At 40.0% G+C, this 21,306-nt stretch overlaps 1 protein-coding gene and 1 long non-coding RNA gene across 6 annotated transcripts in view; both read right to left on the bottom strand.

Annotated features, from left to right (window-relative positions):
* Positions 1-21,306, bottom strand: part of ANO2 (anoctamin 2) — a 149,625-nt gene that overhangs the window by 33,000 nt on the left and 95,319 nt on the right. For all 5 annotated transcript variants that reach the window (XM_064420517.1, XM_064420516.1, XM_064420518.1 and 2 more), the window contains one exon: positions 3,608-3,682. In XM_064420517.1, the coding sequence (XP_064276587.1) occupies positions 3,608-3,682 (75 nt within the window). The remainder of the gene's footprint in view (positions 1-3,607; positions 3,683-21,306) is intronic.
* LOC135300747 (uncharacterized) lies at positions 6,894-17,143 on the bottom strand. The gene is made up of 3 exons (XR_010362509.1): positions 16,986-17,143; positions 8,992-9,076; positions 6,894-7,246 (listed from the first exon to the last, which is right to left on the bottom strand). It is a non-coding gene; the product is annotated as an uncharacterized LOC135300747 (long non-coding RNA).

Genomic DNA, 21,306 nt, shown 5'->3' with positions numbered 1-21,306 from the left:
TCCCTAGGCCTCCATACACACCTCTCTCCATCACAATTTCCCACTTAGGAGTGGTATCTTAACAGTACAGGAAGAAGAGTCAAGGACAATCCACACTAAACAGAAAAAGAGGAAATTTCAGATCGAGTTCAATGAACTTGAGCCTGACCAAAGGAATCCCTTGCCCTGCGGAATGTTACCAGAGGATGAGAGAGTAGCAACCTTTTCAAATCCATGCAATGCCATAGCAAGGTGTACGAAATGACTGCAAAAAATGTTTTATTTGTTTAAAGAACAAAAATATTTACTTTGCAAAAGCACCAGGATTTCAGAAACTCTCAGTTTGTCAGCTGTTTTTAAACATCTGCTTAGACACAGATGGAAAAACACTCCTTTAGGAGTCTTCATTATCTGTGCATCCAGCAAGAACAGAAAATTGAGGAGGGCCTGTAGGACTGCACAGTGACTGTGAGCACAGTTCTCACTCCCCAGACAGTCACTGAGGGGGAATGGTTCCCGTGTCTTCACAGCATTTCTCTCATTCCTGAAAATACCTCTTCCACCCAAATTCCTGATCAGGCAGACCGCCATTTGTTCAGGTGCCCACTTTGGGTTTTGTTATCATTGCCAGCATTCCCTCTGGCCATTCTTCCCCCTGTTAGGGCACTTTCTTCTCTGAATAGCTGAACTAGTCTGTCCAGGACTGAACTACTTAAAAACAGATGTGAAAATTGGCTGCAGAAAAGGTCACCTACTGAGCCTGGTATGAATGAAGACAAACAGGAAAGCAAACCAGATCTGAGAAGGAAGCTATAAAACCCTGTGGGCTAGGCTGCTACCTCCATCCAAGTAGGATAACAATTTAATGTCCAGATAGTTCTCTGGCTCCCTAGTAGGGCTATTCTAGAGTCAAGTATTACACCATGTGAGTGAGAATAGGCAGAACTCTTCTGCCATGACACAAATTGATTTTCTTCCTTCCTCTGACTGAGCCAAACAAAGAGAAGCCCCAGTGAATCATTGCTCCATGCCACTCTGCTCTCTCCCAGCACTACCAGCATCTTTACCACCAATTCAGAAATCTCTGCCACAATATGTGCCTTCTAAGTATGGGGTTTATAAATTGTGTTGTGTTATTGTTAATCACACTCAAGAAAAACTTTTAGATTCCCAGCTGAGCCCAGATCTCCTGCTACCATTGATCTCACTCTGCAAAAATAAGACTTGTGAACTTCTGTCCTACAATCCCTGCAAAAATGCATAGCTTAAATCAGACTTGGATCTTCTGGCCCCACTGCAGTCCAATGAGGCTTTGTGTACAACAAAAGGACTGTGATCAGATTTTAAAGCATCCACACATGTGTGAATTAATCCTTGGAATTGTTTGGTGATGTAAGACTGGATGAGAGAAGCAAACACAATGTTTTTTTCAACCTGCACTTTGAACAAAAAATCCAGCATACCTAGCTTAATACAGACAGAGGAAAAGCCAGAAAAAATGCCACTACACGTTTCTCAAAAGAGGATTCACAAAAGTGAAGTACACAACAGAAGTATGGAAATTAAGGGGAAAAAAAAAAAAGGAAAGATTTTACACTAAGAAAACCATTACCAGTTTCATGAATCACCAGGGAATGTATGAGATGTAAAGCTTGGGGAAGAAGGGACAGAACAAAACAGCATCACTCTATAGCAATGTAGAAATTTTCATAGAAAACACCTATAGATTTGGAACACCAGACCCTTTTGGTCTGGGAAAGCTAGCATTAAAAATGCAACAATCCCTTTTGCAGCTCTAGAAATTGCTTGTGTGCAGGTCTGTGTCTGACTCTTGTACCCATGCACACACACATAAATTCAAGATTTTATTATTTATTTTGCATGTAGGCCTTATAGTTAAATAATTAATCTGTGTGAATAATAATAATAGAGCTTAACAAGACCAATAAGATTTCTCAGTACAATACTGTTTCACGGACTGACAACAAAACTTCGGTCTGATCTTTCTGATTCTTCTTTAAGTAATCTAGCAGGAAAAAGGGAAACATCCCATACAGTAAAGAGCAAATTGCAATATACATGTAAGATAGCAGAGCATGTTCTCCCTCATCAAGAGTTGGTTTGAATTTCATGCATGGTTTGCAAGTTGTCTCCTGGAGTTACTTTTATATAAATAATGCTCAAAATATTGCAAAAATAAGATCATTGTGTCCATTTTGCCAGATGGTGAAAGTCAGCCTAGTTCCACTAGTCACGAACAGAAGATGAAGAATTGGAGCTCTGCATTTTACATCTCACAAACTGTAGGTAATAACCCTTTATAAATCTCTCTGAGATGTTACAGTAAGCAGGCAGGGTAATACCTAGGCTATGAGTCAGGAAAGCACTTTAAGCTCATGCTTAGGGGAGATTTAAACATGTGGTGAAAGTCAAGAGCACATGTAAGTACCTTGTCTGCAAAAGAATGACTTGTAAAAGCTCAGTCAGAGCTGTGTGCTTAGTCAGACTCAGTGTGGCCTGCTCTAAGTGAAGTCATGACTCATGCCACTTAGAGTTTCTGTCTAAAAAGCAAATATTGATTATGGCCACAGGATGGTAAACTCACTCAAAATGCTGTGAGTACATCCATATAGGACACATCTAAAATGTACAGAAAATATTCTGAATATGCAGTGCATACATCTTCATAAATATATAAACATATCTATAAGGGTGTAGACATTAACTTCAATGTGAACATTTGATTGTCAGAAAAAGAAATTAAATCTTCTCAGGATATCTAGTGCAGTATATGCAAATTTCAGTAAATTAGAAATACACTTAGGTATCTTAAAGTAATTTAGGCTGCTGGTGAGTTTCCTTTGTTACGTGCTGCAAAATGGTGTAAACAGGACTATTTCACTGCCATTTTATAGTGGCTGTAGATATGAACAGAAGCTTTCAGTCAGTAATTATTGTAACCAGAGGGATAATGGGATCCTTTACCATGTAATTTAGGGTTTGTTAGCCAGGCCTTTCTGTTGCTGTTTACAAAGTCCAGCAGCTTCATGATGGGTTTGTTTTGCTGGAAATTTGACTTTTGATTAGGACAATGGTGTCCCCACTTTAGAGGTTGCCCTGCACGCCTGATTCTTGATCCCAAGGGAGGACTGTGTACCATTATCTTACTGTATACCATGATCTACTGTACAGTCCATCCCTGATAAATATTGGATAATATTTCTCAGCAACTGGTTTATTTCACCTGGATGTCGTCTGTTCAGAGGCTCAACCTTTCCAAACATCACTGTGACCAACATATGCAATACTGTGCTCACAACTAGATATCAATGTTATCCATTCACTGGATAACAGAGATGGAGCAGAAACCATGGGAGAGAGGCAGCATTTGTGTAATGAACTGCTGGCATTGCAGCAAATCAGACCTTCCACAAGCAGCCTTTGGAAAAAGAGAATAAAGCTGGAGTCAGGCATTGAGCTCCATGAACCTTCCTAGTATTTCTCCTAAACTGACCTTACCTTCAGATTTTTAACATATTTAAGAACAGCAATTCAAGTGTTTCCTTCTAGATGCTCATGGCAAAGTTTCTCACATCTAATAAACAAGCAGAAATGCAAATTATGTTACCATAAATATAATCAGTCCAAAGTTCACTGCATATCCAGGCATGCGGTCACTCCATGTCAGTTTCTCCTTTTCATTCTGTAGGCAAAACACATAAAATAACAGATGTGACAGAACTGTACAATAGGAAATATTAGAATTAATAGGATTTATTGTTGAGAGCCTTCTCAATTCCCCTGCTGTGATTTTGAAGTATATTATGCGATTTAGAACACTGATATTTTAAAGTAGATTTTAATTCAAGATAAAAGAGGGGATGAGTAAATAAGGCATGTAGAAAATGTCTGCAAAATTCAGAAAATATCCTATACAACTATGACTTAAGTATTTGAAAACATGTATTCAAATCTTACTAAAGTTCATATCAGTAGACATCCCTGAGATTGACCTTAATTCACATTTAGGCAAAGCAAGACTCAAGCATTATTTATTATTATTATTATTATTATTATTATTATTATTATTATTATTATTATTTTAAATTTATTTTTAATTTAATTTAATTTTTAATTAGTTTTTCAATTCTTGTAAAACTACAGAAGAACAGTGCTTGAGACAATGCTGACTACCATTGAACCTAGATTTTTTTTCTAATGGTCACAAGCACCAAATGTGACCCCCCAGATAATTCTTGGTAAGACACCCTAATCCTTCCCCTACTACTTGTTTTATAGCAGAGGGAAACTACAAAAGCAAGGCCCCTCTGATCCCTACTGCCAATCTTGTTTTTTTCATGCATAAACAGCATCTCCCTCTTCCCTGCATAATTTAAAGCAACTGTGATCGGTGAAATACTGTATGCTTTTACTCTCCCCACACAAACTCAACTCCAGCCCCAGCTGCATGTACATCTAAAGAAGATATTTGAAGATGGATTTATGTGAGAAATACGATTCCCTCCTCTCAAAACAGGTTTCTTAAAATAATAATAAGGTTGCTGCTTTGTTTAAGTTAAACTAAAATTATATAATCAAATTAACTAAGGACACAAAGCCAGCTGCTGTTGGTATTTCTGTGAAGGACCACTGCTGCCCCATGGATCAGTACTACCCTTATACCAGAGTTAGCCCAGAGTGATTCTGAATTTAAATGAGTTTAAATCAGATTAGTACTCAGATCCAAGTTTTCCTATAAACCATTTCTAAGGCACAATTCCCCACGGATAAACATGAAAATCTGGGAGCGTTGTGCCTTTGTAAGAAGCTTTCCTAAAGCAGAATTAGGAATGCAGCATATATGTGCAGAAATGCAGCTGTGGATTTTCTAACCAGGATGTGGAATTAGACCTAGGACACAAACTGCCTCTACATCCATTGCCATGGTGGTGGTGCCTCAGACACTGTGGGAGAGGGCAGTACTCAGCAGCCCCTCTTGTGACCTCATCTCCTTCAGGACAGTCCTGGCAGCACTGGGGCACAGCAGACCCAACCAGAAGCACCAGTAATTTGGCCCAATGTACACAGCACAAAAATACTCTTTACAGTTCATACAACGAGTCCAGCACGTAGCTGGAAGGCTATTTGAAAAAGCATTCCTGTGAATGCACACATGCATTTCATTGCATTTTGGCTGTCACCACTCAGCAATTCTACAGGACATAAAGAAGTTCTGAGGGATTATATTCCCAGAAGGCCTGAAGGACACCACATTTTACAATTCCACTGGGAGCTGTATGAGGCTGTAGCTGGTGTGGGGCTGTGCCTTGTACTTGCACTGAACACTGGGCTGATAATACAGAGATGGGTTTGTTATTGTGCAGCAGATCTTACACTGAGCCAAGCTTTTCCTGCTTTTCTGCTGCCACACTGCTGAAAGAATTTAAGAGGAGACACAGCCAGGACAGGTGACCCCAACTGACCAAAGGGACTTTCCAAACCTTATGATATCACGATCAATGTATAAAGTGGGGAGAAGAAGGAGGAAGGGAGAGATATTTGGAGTAATGGTGTCTGTCTTCCTGAGAAACTGTTGCATATGATGGAGCCCTGCTCTCCTGGGGATGGCTGAACACCTGCCAACCATGGCAAGCAGGGAATTAATTCCTTGTTTTGCTTTGCTATAAAGCTGTCTTTATCCTAACCAGGGATCTTCTCCCTTTTACCCTTCCCATTCTCCCCATGATCCTGCTGTTGGGGAGTGAGTGGCTGCTGGCTGGGGTTACACCAGGATGGTCAGCAGGCCATCTTCTCAGCTCACTCTTCCACGTATGTGCTTCCATGAACCTTATTTTTCCATGAGTTTGCCATGGACTGTAGCACTCGGCCAAAGGGAGATCTGAACGACATGAGGAGCTGCTATGCCAACATGAAAATAAAGGCAATGTTGGATGAAGAAACAGAGCTACTTAGCATACACTTCCAAAAACAAATTTGGAAATTTAACTCAATATCCCAGATCTCTCAGTCTGTCCTAGTCTGTCCCAGTCCATCCCAGAAGTTTCAGCTCCTCCTAGTCCCTCCCAGAGCTCCTAGTCCATCTCAGTTTTTCCCAGTTCATCCTCATCCATCCCAGAGCTCCCAGTCCACCCAGGCAGTGGAAAGCTATCTTCTGTTCTTGTGACCAGAGACAGGGTCTCTGGACCCTGGAAATGGGAAGAAGCTGAGTTAGGGAAGGTTTAGGGTGGATAGCAGGAAAAGGTTATTCCCCCAGAGGGTGGCTGGGCACTGAACAGGGAATTCCCATTTCCCCAGGGAATGGTCACAGCCCCATGGCTGCCAGAGCTCCAGGGATGTTTGGACAACACTGCCAAGCACAGATTGGGATTGTTGGGGGATCCTGTGCAGGGCCAGGAGCTGGGCTAGATGGTCCTATATCTGGAGCAACCCAAAAGTATAAGTATTTGTTGACACAACAAGATGAAATGGATCATCTGCAGAACAATCTCAGTGACAGATATGTTATGCTGAGGAATATTCCCCATGATGAACTGTGTTGCAGGGAAATATTTATATGCAGACAGAAAACCTCACAATAGAAACTGTTTGGTTTTGTGCCAGAGGCAAACTAAAATAATTACTTTGAAAATCTTACTTTCATTTTCCTTCAATAATATGATAGATTTTCAATTCTAGTGGAGGAAAAAGTAGGTTTTGGTCTGTGTGCAGTGATGTGTTCCTGTTTTAATGTTTAATCATGTGTGGAATGTATTCCTTGAAGACATAAGCTCTTTTCCTAATAAAAATAAAAAATTAAATTAAAAAAATCAAAAAAGAAAGAAAGATAAAATAAAGAATTTTTTCTGGATGGTTTATTTCCATATGAGTTACCCAATGTGGCAAAGATCCAGCTCTGCATCTTCAGGTGGATGGGCCTCTGGGCTGTGGAAACCTGGAAGTACCCTGCACTTGGACAGCACCAGGCAGTTTTTGAAAACAGTTCTATGCTTCTCTGGGAATTAAACCACAGCCACTTTGCTCAGATCACAAGTATTTCAGTTATTAATTGATATTTTCCCTCAAGATGACACTTCCTCCAAACAGGTGTTCTAACCATCAGCTATGCCAGCTCAGCTTGGACTTGGGGAGTACAACTATAGATTTTCTTTCTTCTCCATCCTGCTTTGTAGCCCCAGTGCTGAAATTCAGGGTCTTCACTGTGGTTGCATCTGGGCAATCCCAATGATTTCACTAGACTTGCACAAAGCTGTAATAATTGACTGGAATTTAGTAAAGATGCAAAGACAAGAACAAAATCTAGGACTCCACTCTAAGGTTTTACACTGCCAGCAACAAAAATAAGCTACAAAATTATATTTCCAATCACAAAATCCAGAAATTCATCTCTAGGTATGCCCAGGAAGCTCCAGATAAGTAATTGCCATTTTTATAACTGCACATTTCTTAGTAGATTTCTACTTTAATTTCTATTTCAACACAAAAGCTTTAATTTGTGTAAAAACTGCACTGTCCAAATGATCGTCTAGAAATATAGATTGTGGTATCAAATGCAGCTCTTTTGTATTTGTGTGACACCTAAAGCACTGTCTGTGCACTGCAGGCTCAAGGCAAGGCATGAAAACAGCTGCTTCTGAAATAAGGGGTCCCTATAGTTTTATTTTGGCCTTGAAATAAGTTTAAGACAAGGAGAAAAGGATCCTTCAGAGCCATTTGGAAACTGTGAGCCAGAAAAGGCCTGCAGAAGAGGCAGTTGTGAAAAATAATCAATTCCATGGTGATGACACAAAAAGAGACACAATCAAGGACCATCAGCATTTCTGGCCATGCAGTGGCCACAGTGGTCATTACAATTAAGAAAATTCGGCTGAGTTAATGGGATTCTTCCAGCCTGTATTTGGGACTCAAACTTTTTGAGGGATTGTATTAGCCCTCAGACTTCTGTGAGGGAAGAAAAAACTGCTGCCATGCTGAGCATCTGCAATGCCTGTATCTATCCCTGTCTGAATCTAGAAGTCCTATTTTCACACTCCCACTGAAGTGAAATAAAGCGCTTTTGATTTAAAACCCATTAAAAGAGAGCTTCATTTCTATTCTTCTCACTCAAGCAGCAATAGCATTTTAACTGTAAATGTGGTTGTGTTTTGTGAGCAATGTTCTGTCTCAGGACTGCACATGGAAAACAAACTGCCAAGGTTCATTTGGAGACAGATGAAGAACTGCAAAACCTTTAATTAAAATTTTTTGCTGTCCTTGAAACATGCAGAGTAGCACAGATACACCATTAGCTTTCAGTGGAGCTTAGTGGACACACTCTAAATCTAAATTGTGGAAGCAATGCAGAATAGAGAGCTTTGAGAAGTGTGAGCAAGACTCAGTACTGGGATCATGGAAATTAATGGATTTTAAGGCTAAGCAATGTTATTTTTAACCACCCAGTCTTAGTCTCCTCTGTAACCCCACAACTTCCTTGAGATTTTTATTATTAAGGATAATAAATATGATTTAACTATTTTTTTAAAAAAATCCCTCTAATCACAGCTGGAGCATTTCTGTGATGAACGGTCAGTTACAAGCCTTATTAGGTCATTCCAATTGCTAATTACCTTAGCTGTTGAAAATGTATGGCTTATTTCCCAGATGAATTTGCCTATCTGCATCCTTCAGCCTTGGCATTTAGTTGCAAATGTGTCAGTTAAGAACATCTACTGAAGGACTTCTAGGGTTTGACTGTGGATTCTTCTGAACTATGACCAGACCACCTCTTGGCTTTTAACCTGGCTGAGACCTCTCTCTCAGAATGGGAAACATCAGTCAAGCCCTGAGCTGTATTTCTTCTCCTGTAATGTGGTTGGAAGTAAATCTCCCACAGGCTACAGCCCTGGCATGGGCAACTGACTCGACCTTCAACATAACAGGGCTCATGGAAGTGTGTGTGAGTAGCCAAGAGTCTGTCCCTCAGGAGACTCAGCCCTCCCACAGGATGAGAAATACCTCATGTGGTGGGTAAGGGCTGTGCTTCCAGCCATGGAGCCTGGCAGGAAAGAGGAAACGACCCTCATCTCTGTCAGTGGAGTTGCTGGCAGAATGGAAGGAAGAATCCATGAATCCAAGAGCTTTCTACTCCTTATGAGTCTTAACACTACATTCTGAAATTCCTAGTGAAAAATAAAAAGTCCCGGAGTAGCTGTGCCTGCCCCATCCCTGGAAGTGTCCAAGGCCGAGGTGGATGGGGCTTGGAGAACCTGGGATAGTGGAATATGTCCCTGCCCATTGCAGGGGCTTGGTACTGGGTGGTCTTTAAGATGCCTTCCAGCCCAGGGTATTCCATTATATTATGACATTTGCACAGCATTTGACACACACACATATATATACACACATTAAATGTATGTAAATGCATGTCACATGCATGCAACAAGTACCTTGATAAAAACTAGCCATAGATTTGTGGAAATATTTCAAGCTGTTTCCTTCACACAGTAATAATAACAAAGACTGGAGGTCTGCTCTCACTGCAATTTAAATCTGTAAAGCCAGACTTGGTTAAATTAATATGCTGTAATTTACTCAGGGATAAAAATGGTTCCTTTGCTGCAGTTAAACTTCTTTTGACACTGGCACTCAATGCACTGTGGCATATTGCAATCTTTATTGTGTAAGTGGCATTAAGGTGCTTAGACTTTATATCACTGTTTAATATCAAATGCTTGATATTTACATATGGTTCAAGTGAAAACTGGCAGCACTTAGTCTTTTACAATGACAGTTTAACATATGGCTTTACAAGTATGAATTATTTATGTCAACTTGAAGCCATTCAGAATATTACCAGGAAAACACTGTAATTTGCACAAACAATAGGGTTACATCTGTAGTCATAAATATTCATTGTTTGTCAATGCTCTTTGTAGATGGTTAATAAATCATAATGAGGCTGATCCTGAGAAGGCAAAGGGCCAGCTGTACAAACACATCTGGTAGGATTTCCAAAGCCCCTGACTCACAGTGGTACCCGGGACTGCCATAGTGGAGAAGGTGGTACTGGAATGTCACAAATTCAGCTCAGGGCATGAAGGGATACCCTGTCACCTGCTCAGCTTTTATTTTTTAATGTATCTCCTGAAAAATCTCAAAGAATGTAATGAAATACCACATGTGGCTTTAAAATACTCTTAAATAAACATAGTCAAGCATAAGGAAGACAGATTTTGAGCCAGACATGCTTACTTTACTTTGCATGATTAAATCAATTTAATATGCTTTGATACACTGGACATGGAACCATCAGGGAAAACAAAGTGAGTTTCAAAGACTGATTTTAGAAAAAAAAAATGGATTTCATTGTCCTGGAGTTCACTGCATCTCCAGTTTGTACTCTGAAATCCAGAGCACCACTATTGTAATAGTCAATCTGGTTTCACACTTTGTCATGTAAACTGTGAACATCTAATGGAGAAGTTAATGGAATAATAAACACAACCCATTTTAAAACAATCAAGCATAACTTTTAAAAAAATATTACCTTTTAGTAGTTCCCATAATTCAGCACTGTTTAAATTACTGGAAGTGATTTAATTTAAGAGTTTCCCTCTGTAAATTTTTAAGCATAGGACTAACAGCTCTATGTGAGTCCACTGGTTACCCAATTAGTTCCCAACTACTTGCAGTATCTCTTCTTAAAATATAAAAATGTGCAAAATTATGTTATCTTTTGTAACTTCAAGTCTATTTGTCACAGGTAGATAACAATTTATCTGAACTTTATCTTTAAAATCGCTTGTTTAATCTCATTATACACTTGCATATTAGCAATTTGGGCCCAGCGGAAGTAATACAGTTGGCAATTTTGCAATTTGCAAAGCACAAATTACAGTTCTCTGAATTAAATTCAACTGAGCTGCTGATTTCAGTTCTGGAAAAGATGCATGTAGTGCTAGACTCTGAGGAAAGATGTCCTTTCCATGTTCCCTTGAAGCTTTTCTGGCCTAACCACCCTTTCTGCATTGGTGTCCTAGCTGGAAGAATCTGGACTGAACATCTTGCTGCTCGGAAATCATCACAGAACCCCTAGTGAAGCAAAATCTCACTGTTAGGCTTTGGCATTGCACACTTAGAACATGATTCTCCATTGTCTTACGCCATGTGAAGCCACTTATCCCCACACAAAGCGTGAGACAAAGACATGCAACAGATTATCGGCTTCCTTGGGCTGCAATTTCAAATTTAGCTTACACAAACTGTGAATGATCACACCAGCACCAGAGGAGAGCACAGTGGTGTAAATTTTAGCAACCTTTTTAAGCTGGTAATGAAAAGCTTGAGGAGCAGAGAAAGGATTAAAAGGGGGATGTGGCTATGCAAAATTCTTTCCCTGGCTCCAGAGCATTTATTACCAGCTGTAAAGTATTAATTAAGTTTGTATTCTAACATTTGAATTTGTTATAAAATTTGAAACACAGTTGCAGAACACAATCTACAGAGACAAACTTTTGCCAATAACAGAGAAATGACGTGCAGAAAAGAGTTCTGGATAAACAGCAAATGGAAGACAAGAAGGATGGGAAAGGATACAAGAGCAAGGGGCCTCCAGCTCTCTTCGTTTTGCTCCAAAAAAAGACACACTTTGGAGTTAGAAGAGTCCTGTCCCTGCTTTCTCTGCCACTGTCATTGGTACTGCCCCTTGTTCTGAACCCATGGCCAGGGAAAATATTTTGTTTGTCTAAAAATGGAGAAAGTTTATAGCAAGTAGAAGTCCATGAAGAAGTCCTTCACACACACACACAGCCTCCCTCCAAAACCCAACAAGAGTGGGAGAGTATAGTAATTAAGAGGTGTCAATAAAACAAGGAAAGGCAAAGACAAGGAGGCAAGCTCTATTAATGGAGTTGGAAGAGTAATGAAATACATACATTTTGGTATTATGAGCATTATCTTTAGGCATATATATATATTTATATATACACACACATTCCTGATAGTATCAAATCGGCAGTGCATCCTCATGAATCAGAACCAATGAAGTTGGAAAAGAACCCTGAGATCAGCAAGTCCAAGCTTGGGCCAAACACTATCTTATCAACTAAACCAGAGCAATGAGTGCCACATCCAGTCTTCCTTAAACACCTCCAGGGATGGGGATTTTACTGCCTCTCTGGGCAGCCCTTTCCAATGTTTAATCACCCTCTATGTGAAGCAATTCTTCCAGCTTGATGTCCAACCTGAACTTCCCCTGGTCCATAGCAATCTAACTGTGAGACCTTTCCAATTTCCAAACAGAGAAATGATAACTACTCATAAATGGGCTGAGTTAGGTAATATTTATTCCAATTGTATATGTGCTAAAACTATGTAGGAAATACACAAAACTCTCCAGGGGGCTACTTCCTACCAGCATCCCAGATAATTTCCCCCTTTTTTCATTATTTCTGAAGAAACAGTTGTGTTAGCAGTTGGCAGTAAAATGCAGATCTATTGAAAGAAGCTTTGAAAAGCCTAATTTGAATTTATTATGAAGCAAGTTAGCAAAATTGTAAACAGTAGATTTCACATTTAATTATCTTAAAAATGTTTCTCTGTATCTTTCCTACAATTAACCAAAAAAAAAAAAGAAAATAAAAAGAGAGAGATTGAGTAGATCTATCAACAAAACAATGTCTGTAATCCTAAACCAAGTAAGTGGTGAAAGTAGTGGAACTATGTACATGAAACGGTGAGGTAGTATCTAGTCAGGGATGTCAGGGATCACAGTTTATCCTACATTTAACATGACAACAACTCTCCAGGCTATGTCAATTGGGTTTGCAGAGAATATTAAATTAGGAAAGGTTATGAATAGTGAAGGGAGCAGATATTAAATACCAGGCTGTTGAGAAAGCAGAAATACAAGTGTGAAATAGAATGAGACTCAAGGAGGACAAATTAAAACTGTTCCAACAAGGAGCATGATTTGAAACAGCAATAATGCTCAGCAAAGTAAAAAGTGATATCAAATATCCTTGGAGAGCAGTGAGTTACTTTGTGAAAATCAGATCTGGAGAGGATAGAAAAGGTTGTAATTTATACTTGGATCATCCTCAGAGTAGTGAGGAGATGAATGTCTTAAAACATTCACAGCCTGCATGGGGGTAAATTCTATGATATGGAGTGACTTGGAGAGTGGTATGCACAAAATCAGCCTTCTAACACGTTCAAAATTCCAAAATCTCTGAATTCACCTCTAGCAAGGGATATGCTTGTGTTTTTCCCATTGTTTATACATGGGAGAGAGCAAGTAGAGTATGGGAACATATATTTCAGTGGATGTGCACAGACCTGAGCTGAACCTACCTGGGCTATTTCTAGAATTACAGAAAAGACCTCCAAGATGCTTGGATATGAGGAGGATGCATTAGAGGATCTCTGGAAGGAACCATGAGTCAAATAAGGTGATTTGTGATGCTCTACCTCCCCCCAGAGATTTGTTCCAAGTCCTCATAACCAGGCTAAAGAATTTCTGAGCCTCTGGTGTTGTCACAGAAAACAGTGATATGGAATCTTACATTTAAATCCCCTGCTGCAATCAAATTTCAGCAAAAGTTAAGAAAGAAAGGGTTTTTTTTCTGGAAAACAGCTTTCAGTGTAAAGTCCTCAATGCAGTATTTCCTCAAAGTTCCCAAAGATATGCAGATGGATCCTCTCATTTGCTCAGTTCTTTGCACTCAACTGCTGGAATACTTTTAAAATTGACTCTATCCAAGGGAAAATTGTAGGGGTTTGTTGGGTGTCCTCTCTCGGCACAAAGCTGATCTAAAAGTTTCTGTTACATAGAATGGCCTGGATCAGAAGAGACCTTTAAGCTCATCCACACCCTGCCATGGGCAGGGACACCTTCCACTAGCCCAGCTTGCTCCAAGCCCTGTCCAGCCTGGCCTTGGACACTGCCAGGGATGGGGCAGCCACAGCTTCTCTGGGAAACCTGTGCCAGAGCCTCACCATGCTCACAGGGAAGAATTACTTTCTGATATCCAATTTAAACCTGCTCTCTGTCATTGTGAAGCCATTCCCCCTTGTCTCATCACTCCAAGCCCTCGTAGTTTACTTGTGTAATAAAGTCACTCCCTGAACTTCCCATCAGCCATGAATAAGTGGTAGGAAAGGCAATGCCAGGACAGAGAGAGTTTTTGTAGGGACCTTCCACTCATGTTTTTTCTACATGAATGACCTCTTAAAAAAAGGGAGAGACATGTTTGCTTTTCACCCTTGATAGAACACAGTAACTGGTACAGCTGTACAGACAACGGATGGAGGAAGCAAGACCTTTGGAATCTAGAAATGCTGAGGAATTCTCCATTACTTGCACCTTGAAATCAAGGCCATCTGCTTTTCTACAATTTTTTTGTTTAGTCTGATAGTTCTTACAGATTTCTTGAAGGTTTCATTTAGCAGCATTCTATGAATTGGGTAATAGAAGAAAGCAGGTTATGATAAAATAGGTTTAAAACTGTTGTAAAATAGTTGATAGATCATTAAGCATGTTTGGTAGGTTTGGTTATTATATTTTAAAAGGGGTTAAATGGGTAATTATAAGAAATATGGTACTCAATGTACCATAACACACCTAAGTAAAGTGCACCACCCTTCAAGCGAAACAAAACGAGCCAGCCTGGACAGAACAGTAATGGGCCAGTCAATAGCCTTAAACCTTCATGCAAATGAAGGAACCAAATAGAAACCAATCCAAAGGGACAAAAAACAGGACAAAAAGGAGCTTCTGACCCACTGAATCTTGTGCCACTCCATCTGGGACATCGGGGACATTGCTGCTGAAAAGACCCAGCGCCGGCGCTGCAGCAGCCTCCATGGGAACACTCCTGCTTGGCCTGTGGGCCCCCTTGCTTTAGGCCTTTTCTTTTTCTTATAATAAATGCTGAAATCACTTTAATACCGGGAGCCTGCTCTCGTTTCTAACAAGTTATATCAAAATCAAAGACAAAAAGTATTTTGAAGAAAATGCATGTACAGAAAATAGATAAACAGCCTTCATATTTGTTGCTGATATGGAAAAAAAAAAGTAAGTAGAGGATTAAAATACCAACAGGAAATTTAGATTGGACATGAAGAAAACCCTTGGAACAGTAAATCTTTTGATCCCTCAAACAGATGTAGGTACTGCCTGGAAACAGTTCCATAACAAGGCCATGGTATCTTCACTGCTGAAGATTTTTAAGAACAGCTTAAAGCAATGCCTGGCAAATATGCCAGTGGGTATAGCTGGTCCTGCTTTGGAGTACAGTGCAAGAACTGGATGTACCCTTCTAAGCTTAATTCCTGGGGGTTTTGTTCTGTTTTTTTGGGGGTGGGGTTTTTTTTATTATTTTGGGGGTTTTTGTTGTTTTCTGTAATACCTCTGACCTTTGTGGCCTGAAAACCATTGAAATTACTGTGAGCTCTTTCTATTTCTTTCTCCTGTTCAGAAAACTACAAAATACTGATAAATCTCATGTATTTTCCTCAAATCACTAGTAAAATAAATTAAGAAGTTAAGTAGTTCAAGTCAACAATTACTGGTAGGATGTGAGTAGAGGTGTGGTCACTTATAAATGATTCTCTCATCACATATCCACTCACTTAACTCCTGTAAGCAAATACAACCATCTTACACCACTTCAGAGGCCACGGAAAGCATGTTCCTTATTACATGAAAGAGGGTATTTAATATATGATGATCACCTCACAGAAATCCATCCCCCACAATACAACCAGGAAATTTGGATGTGACAGACCAATGTCTTGATGGCAGTCAACACCATAGCCCAAAGTCAAGGAGTTAAAGAGCCAACAGCTCACAAAGGCATTTTTCACTTGTCTAGAGCAAGCCAATCCAACAGACCTGCTTTGTGTTGCCATCGGAATATTCTATCCTCCCATAACAAAAGCAGCACACCCAACAGAGACCTGTATCTCTGATCTGCAGCTGGGAAGTGTGACACCCTGAGTCAACAGACCTGTTGTCCTTGACACAAATAGAAAAAACACAAAGAGATTACTTGCACACCTTACAGACAAGCAAATGTGCCTTCCAATAAGCCAAAATCCTAAATCAGTGACCAAAGGCATCGTGTCACTTGGTATTGGGGCCAAAATTGGTGCTTACCCTACAAAGTCTTGCAGCCTAGACACTACTCTAATGGAAGGATTGCTCAGATCTCTCAGAATTCCATGGTCTAAACACAATCCTGAATAACCAGAAGTTCAGGCTTACTGATGTTGGCCCAACAGCTCATCCAAATCAGCAGCTCACAAAACGTTGTTGCCTGGCAATGGGTGAGGGAATAAAGGAAATATCTGATGTCTCAGACATCAGTTCTTGCACCATCTGTTGCCTAAAATGCATCAATTCTTATGTCTGTAGAAGTGCCCAACAACCTAATGGCTTTTAACAGAACTATGATTATCTTCTCATGGGAATAATAAGATGGAATCATTCCATCAGAAACAAAGCAATTTCATTTATATCCAAATAAGATTGAAGATATTAGCAACAGATTAATCATCTGGAATCTTTAAAATAATTCGACTAAATGTGCATTGTTATTAAGAAAATATGTGTGTTTTTATTATTGGGATTTATGTCTAATACTTATTTCCCCACAGATGAGCTTCCTCAGGCAGCAGGAGGAACAGCCAAAAGAAAACAGTTTGCTTATTTGCTCAAGAAATGAACTATTTGCTCGGTATTTTAAAGGAGGTGAAAACTAACACTGTGACAGTCCTGCCAGGCAGAGTGTGTGGTTGGCCAACGGAACCCTGAGATCTGGTTTACAAAAGTCTGGAAGTGATAAAACACTAGCACATTCAAATGAGACTTGCCAGCTCAGTGCACTCAAACACTTCAAACTCCCAAGTCCAAATCTCCAACATTGCACTTTGGAGCCTTCAAAGGATTTGCAGCTCCCATTTTCTTTACTAATATCCATAATATGGACATAAATACTACCCACATCTACCTGTTTTTCTTTTCCTGAATTATTCCATTGCCATTACCCCCAGGGAGGCCAGGTGGCTTTTCTTCATGAAAACAAGCTGTTCGGAGATGCTATTTCATATGGATTGCCAGCATTTGAAACCAGAATGTCCTCTGGGGACAAGGAGTGGGTGGGATGTTTCCCCAGCCACCACAAAAGCTATGTCACAATTTCTAGCCCTGTGGATTTATTCTGCCCTAGAAATAACCCAGACATCATAAGACTCCTTTGTCACAGAACTTCTGGAGTGCACATTTTACCATTCTTACCTTATTCTTCTGCAAGACACATATTTCCTTTGTGCTGCCTTCTACCAGAAATCTTCTCTGGAGTGAGGAACCGGCATCTTTCCATTGGCACCTCACAGAAGATCAATGGATTACTTTGTCAACATCATTATTTTCTTAGCATTTATCTTCTAGAGTCCCACACAGACCTGTTCAAGGGTGTTCTGAGCAGGGACACCAAGAGAATCAGAGGGATAGAGCAGCTCTGCTGGGAGGAAGGCTGAGGGAATTTGGATTGTTCAGGCTGGAGAAGAGAAGGCTTTGGGGTGACCTCAGTGTGGCCTTCCAGTGCCTGAAGGAAGCCTCCAAAAAGGACAGAGAGAGACTCTTGACAAGGGTCTGGAGTGACAGGACAGGGGGGAATGACTGACAGAGAGCAGGTTTAGATTGGATATTGTGAAGAATCCGTTCCCTGTGAGGGTGGTGAGGCCCTGGCACAGGTTGCCCAGAGAAGCTGTGACTGCCCCATCCCTGGCAGTGTTCCAGGCCAGGTTGGATGGGGCTCTGAGCAAGCTGGGCTAGTGGAAGGTGTCCCTGCAAGAGGCAAGAACAAGGTGATCTTTAAGGTCCCCACCTAACCAGGCCATCCTGTGATTCTGTGATTTCTTCATACACATTATGTGGTTTCACCTTACAGAATCTCCAGCACAGAGTTAATTCATATAAAATCCTATTTGCTTTGAAGACATTGGCCACTGTTTCTCTTGGCAAAGGTCTCTATCTTTGCTCCTTCTTTTGCCCAGTCTTCTAATTCTACCCATAGAACCAAGAATCACTTGTTCCACTACAATACACAGGCATTCTGCTAGTATTTTGGTCTCACTGCTTCTTTTCATGTGTTACGTTGTTCACCTGCTCCCTGTTCAAACTTTCATCTCAGACTGGAATCTCTCACTGTTAGAGATGGTATTTTGGCATAGAGTCTGTAAAATATTCTGTTTGTTTTCAAAATGTCCTTAGAGTGACTCTTTCTGTTGGTAGCAAATCTGTTCCTTTTATCCTTTTATAACCTGAGTGATCATAAGGATCAGTAAAATGAAGAAAATGGACCAAAGAGTCCTTCTCATTCTAAAAAAAGAGTCAATAGGTCTTTTATGAAAGGTGGCGATGAAAAGTTAGGCTTCATAGGCATTTAAGCAAGATAAGAAGGGCAATAAATTATTTTTTTCTCTTCAATGAAAGTTTGACTGCATTCCACAAAAAGAAAAGAAAAGGAGGGAGATATGTACCAAATTACGAAGGAAAGCTAAAGTGCTTGTTTTCAAAAATGTTTTTAATTACTGTGAACCAAATGTTTTACGTCAACAACTTATAATATTTGTTTTCATTTCTTCTATTTTTAAAACTTCTCCAACATAAATTCCATTTTGAAATAAGAAGTAATTTAAAAACAACAGTTGGAAACTCCTCACTCTATAAAAGCTGAACTTAGATATTTTATTAAAATCAAACCATATTTTACAAAAAAAAAATTAGCTGCAGCAAACAGTATTTAGTGGGGGTGAGTTTGAATGTATGGGGGTGAAATACTGAGAAAAATTCATCATTTGCAAACAGATATATATTCCGTCAAAATTTTTTTAAAGTTTTATCAGAATAAAAAATTAATCTCTGCACTACCACAATGTATTATCCATACTTGTATAGAGAAGCTTGGGAGAAAAACAGAAGAAAGTCTACTTCATGCAGTAGTAATAAAATACTAAGAATTATGGTTCTATCATAACTATACTAAGAAGAAGCATCTTGTCATATGCTTGTAATTACAGTGAGAGGAAACATACAGTGACAAAGCTATCTTTAAGTTCTGTGGACTCAAAATTCTATATTATATTAAAAATACTACTGCAATGGCCCCACTACGGCTGAAATTCATTATCCTTTTGAATAGAGGAGCCGTGGAGTCATGGAATGGTTTGGGTTGGAAGAGACCTTAAAAATCAGATGGTTCCAATCCCCTGCTACAGGCAGGGACACCTTCCACTATCCCAGGTTGCTCAGAGTCCCATCCAGCCTGGCCTTGGACACTTCCAGGCATTGGCCTGTCATTACACTTAAATTCCAAGCCCTATTTTGGGAGAACTCCAGTTGTTTTAAATCTGTTGGTGCAACATGCACAATTTAATAATTTCACACTCAAGCCGTTAATGCAAGCTCTAATTGAGCTAAGAGAGTCCTGAACATTCAGTAGCACACCTAAGATAAAGTTATTTTTAGTTGCAGCTCAAAATGGGTTCATTGGGTCCAACATTTTACCTGCAGGGATACATGATGCTATTCCATAAGCACATTTGCAGAAAACTCCGTTGTGTTGCTGTCATATTCCTCTCCACATGATACAATCCAGAAAAGCACAAAGACATAGCAACTCCTCTGCCTCATTCTTTCAGTTTCTTGCATCCTTGGTACCAGAGCCTGTTCTGCTACTGCCTGTGAGATTTTAACATCTATTGGGTTTCACACACAGAGGAGGTTCACCGCTAAATGGACAGATAGCCATGGAATAATACTACTCATCCGAAAGCAGGGCCTTAATTTTTATTTTTTATGTTTTCATAGTTCATAAAATCTGCTGCTTAAAGTAACAATTAACCCTCTGAAGAACCTCTGCTGCAGATCTTGTATGCATCACAATAATTGATCCATTTCCTGACCTTTGGAAAAGAGTGCTGTGAACTATGAAGTCATACCTCAGCTGAAGCAAAGCTTTAGGGCCATGCTTCATAGTTTGATAACACTTGTATTAATGAAGAAAGGCACCCTATGTCTAGTGCTTGATATAAGAAAGGTGTAGAGTCAGCAAAATGTTAATTTTAATAGTAATAATAATTTTTACAATATCACCTAGTTGCACATCAATCTGCCAAATCGTTCCACTTCTCAGCTGTGCTACATTTGTTCCTGCTTCTTCCACAAAGAACTCTGTAAAAGCTGAGCTCTAGGGCACAAGCCAGAGCCTTGGGCTGGGTAACAGCAACACAGAAGTGCTTGCTTCTGTACAAAGGCAAAGGAACACACAGTCCCCACAGCAATATCACATTCTAAGGAAAAGCTGAGAAGGGATAGACAGGGATAAGAGGTGTGTTGGCCTCATAAAAACATGAGCATGACAAGGAAATATAAGTAGAATGAAGCAAGTGCCAGGCAGCCATCTTTGAGATCACAGACTCATAACATCCTTAGGGTTGGAGGGGACTTCTGGAGATCATCCAGTCCAAGGTCCCTGCCCAGAGAAGATGCAGCTGCCCCACCCCTGGAAGTGTCCAAGGCCAGGCTGGATGGGGCTTGGAGCAACCTGGTCTGGTGCAAGGTGTCCCTGCCCTTATCAGGGGGGTTGGAACTGGCTCATCTTTAAGGAACCTTCCAGCATAGGCCATTCTATGATACTGCGTTATCTAAAAGCAACGATTTAACAAAACAACACAATGCTTCTTATCTATTCAGAAAACTTCAAGAAATAAGTTTTTTAAAAAATATTAGATATTCTGAGGTATGTAATAAAATTTCAAGGGTCATAAAATTGGGAATTTACTGGTGGGTTTTGAAGATGTTGAATGTTCATGGAAAGTTTAGAATATGCTTTGGGTCTAGTGTTGGTACTGACGCAGCAGTCCATTCCAGCACATCACCTTTAACAGTGTGTGGGTCACAGGAATGGTACAGGTGATTTAGTTCTGTCATGTCCAATACACACATCTCTTCCTGCAAGACTTGAACCTGGGCTATGACTCTTACAGAGTCCTGGGAATGGAGCCAGGTCACTGGAGTTCTTCCTTTCAACCCAGAGTCTGGAACAAACACTCACTTTGTGAGTGTGTTTCATTGTTGTACTAGTGTTACTGGGCTCTACATTTCAGCTTGATTTGTGTGAGTGTGTTTCAGAGGATACTTCTAAAAGACTTCTTGAGAAAAGACTGAGCCTGACCTAAGGAGGTGGCCCCCAATGAGATCAACTGCTTGGAGACACAGAGGTCCCTTGAGCTTTAGGAATACAAGCGAAGGAAATACAGCTGTCA

The sequence above is a fragment of the Passer domesticus genome, chromosome 5 (genome assembly GCF_036417665.1).
Source record: "Passer domesticus isolate bPasDom1 chromosome 5, bPasDom1.hap1, whole genome shotgun sequence".
NCBI classification, from domain to species: Eukaryota; Metazoa; Chordata; class Aves; order Passeriformes; family Passeridae; genus Passer; species Passer domesticus.
The sequence above is the reverse complement of the archived record's forward strand: the minus strand, read 5'-3'. Positions and strand labels throughout refer to the sequence as shown.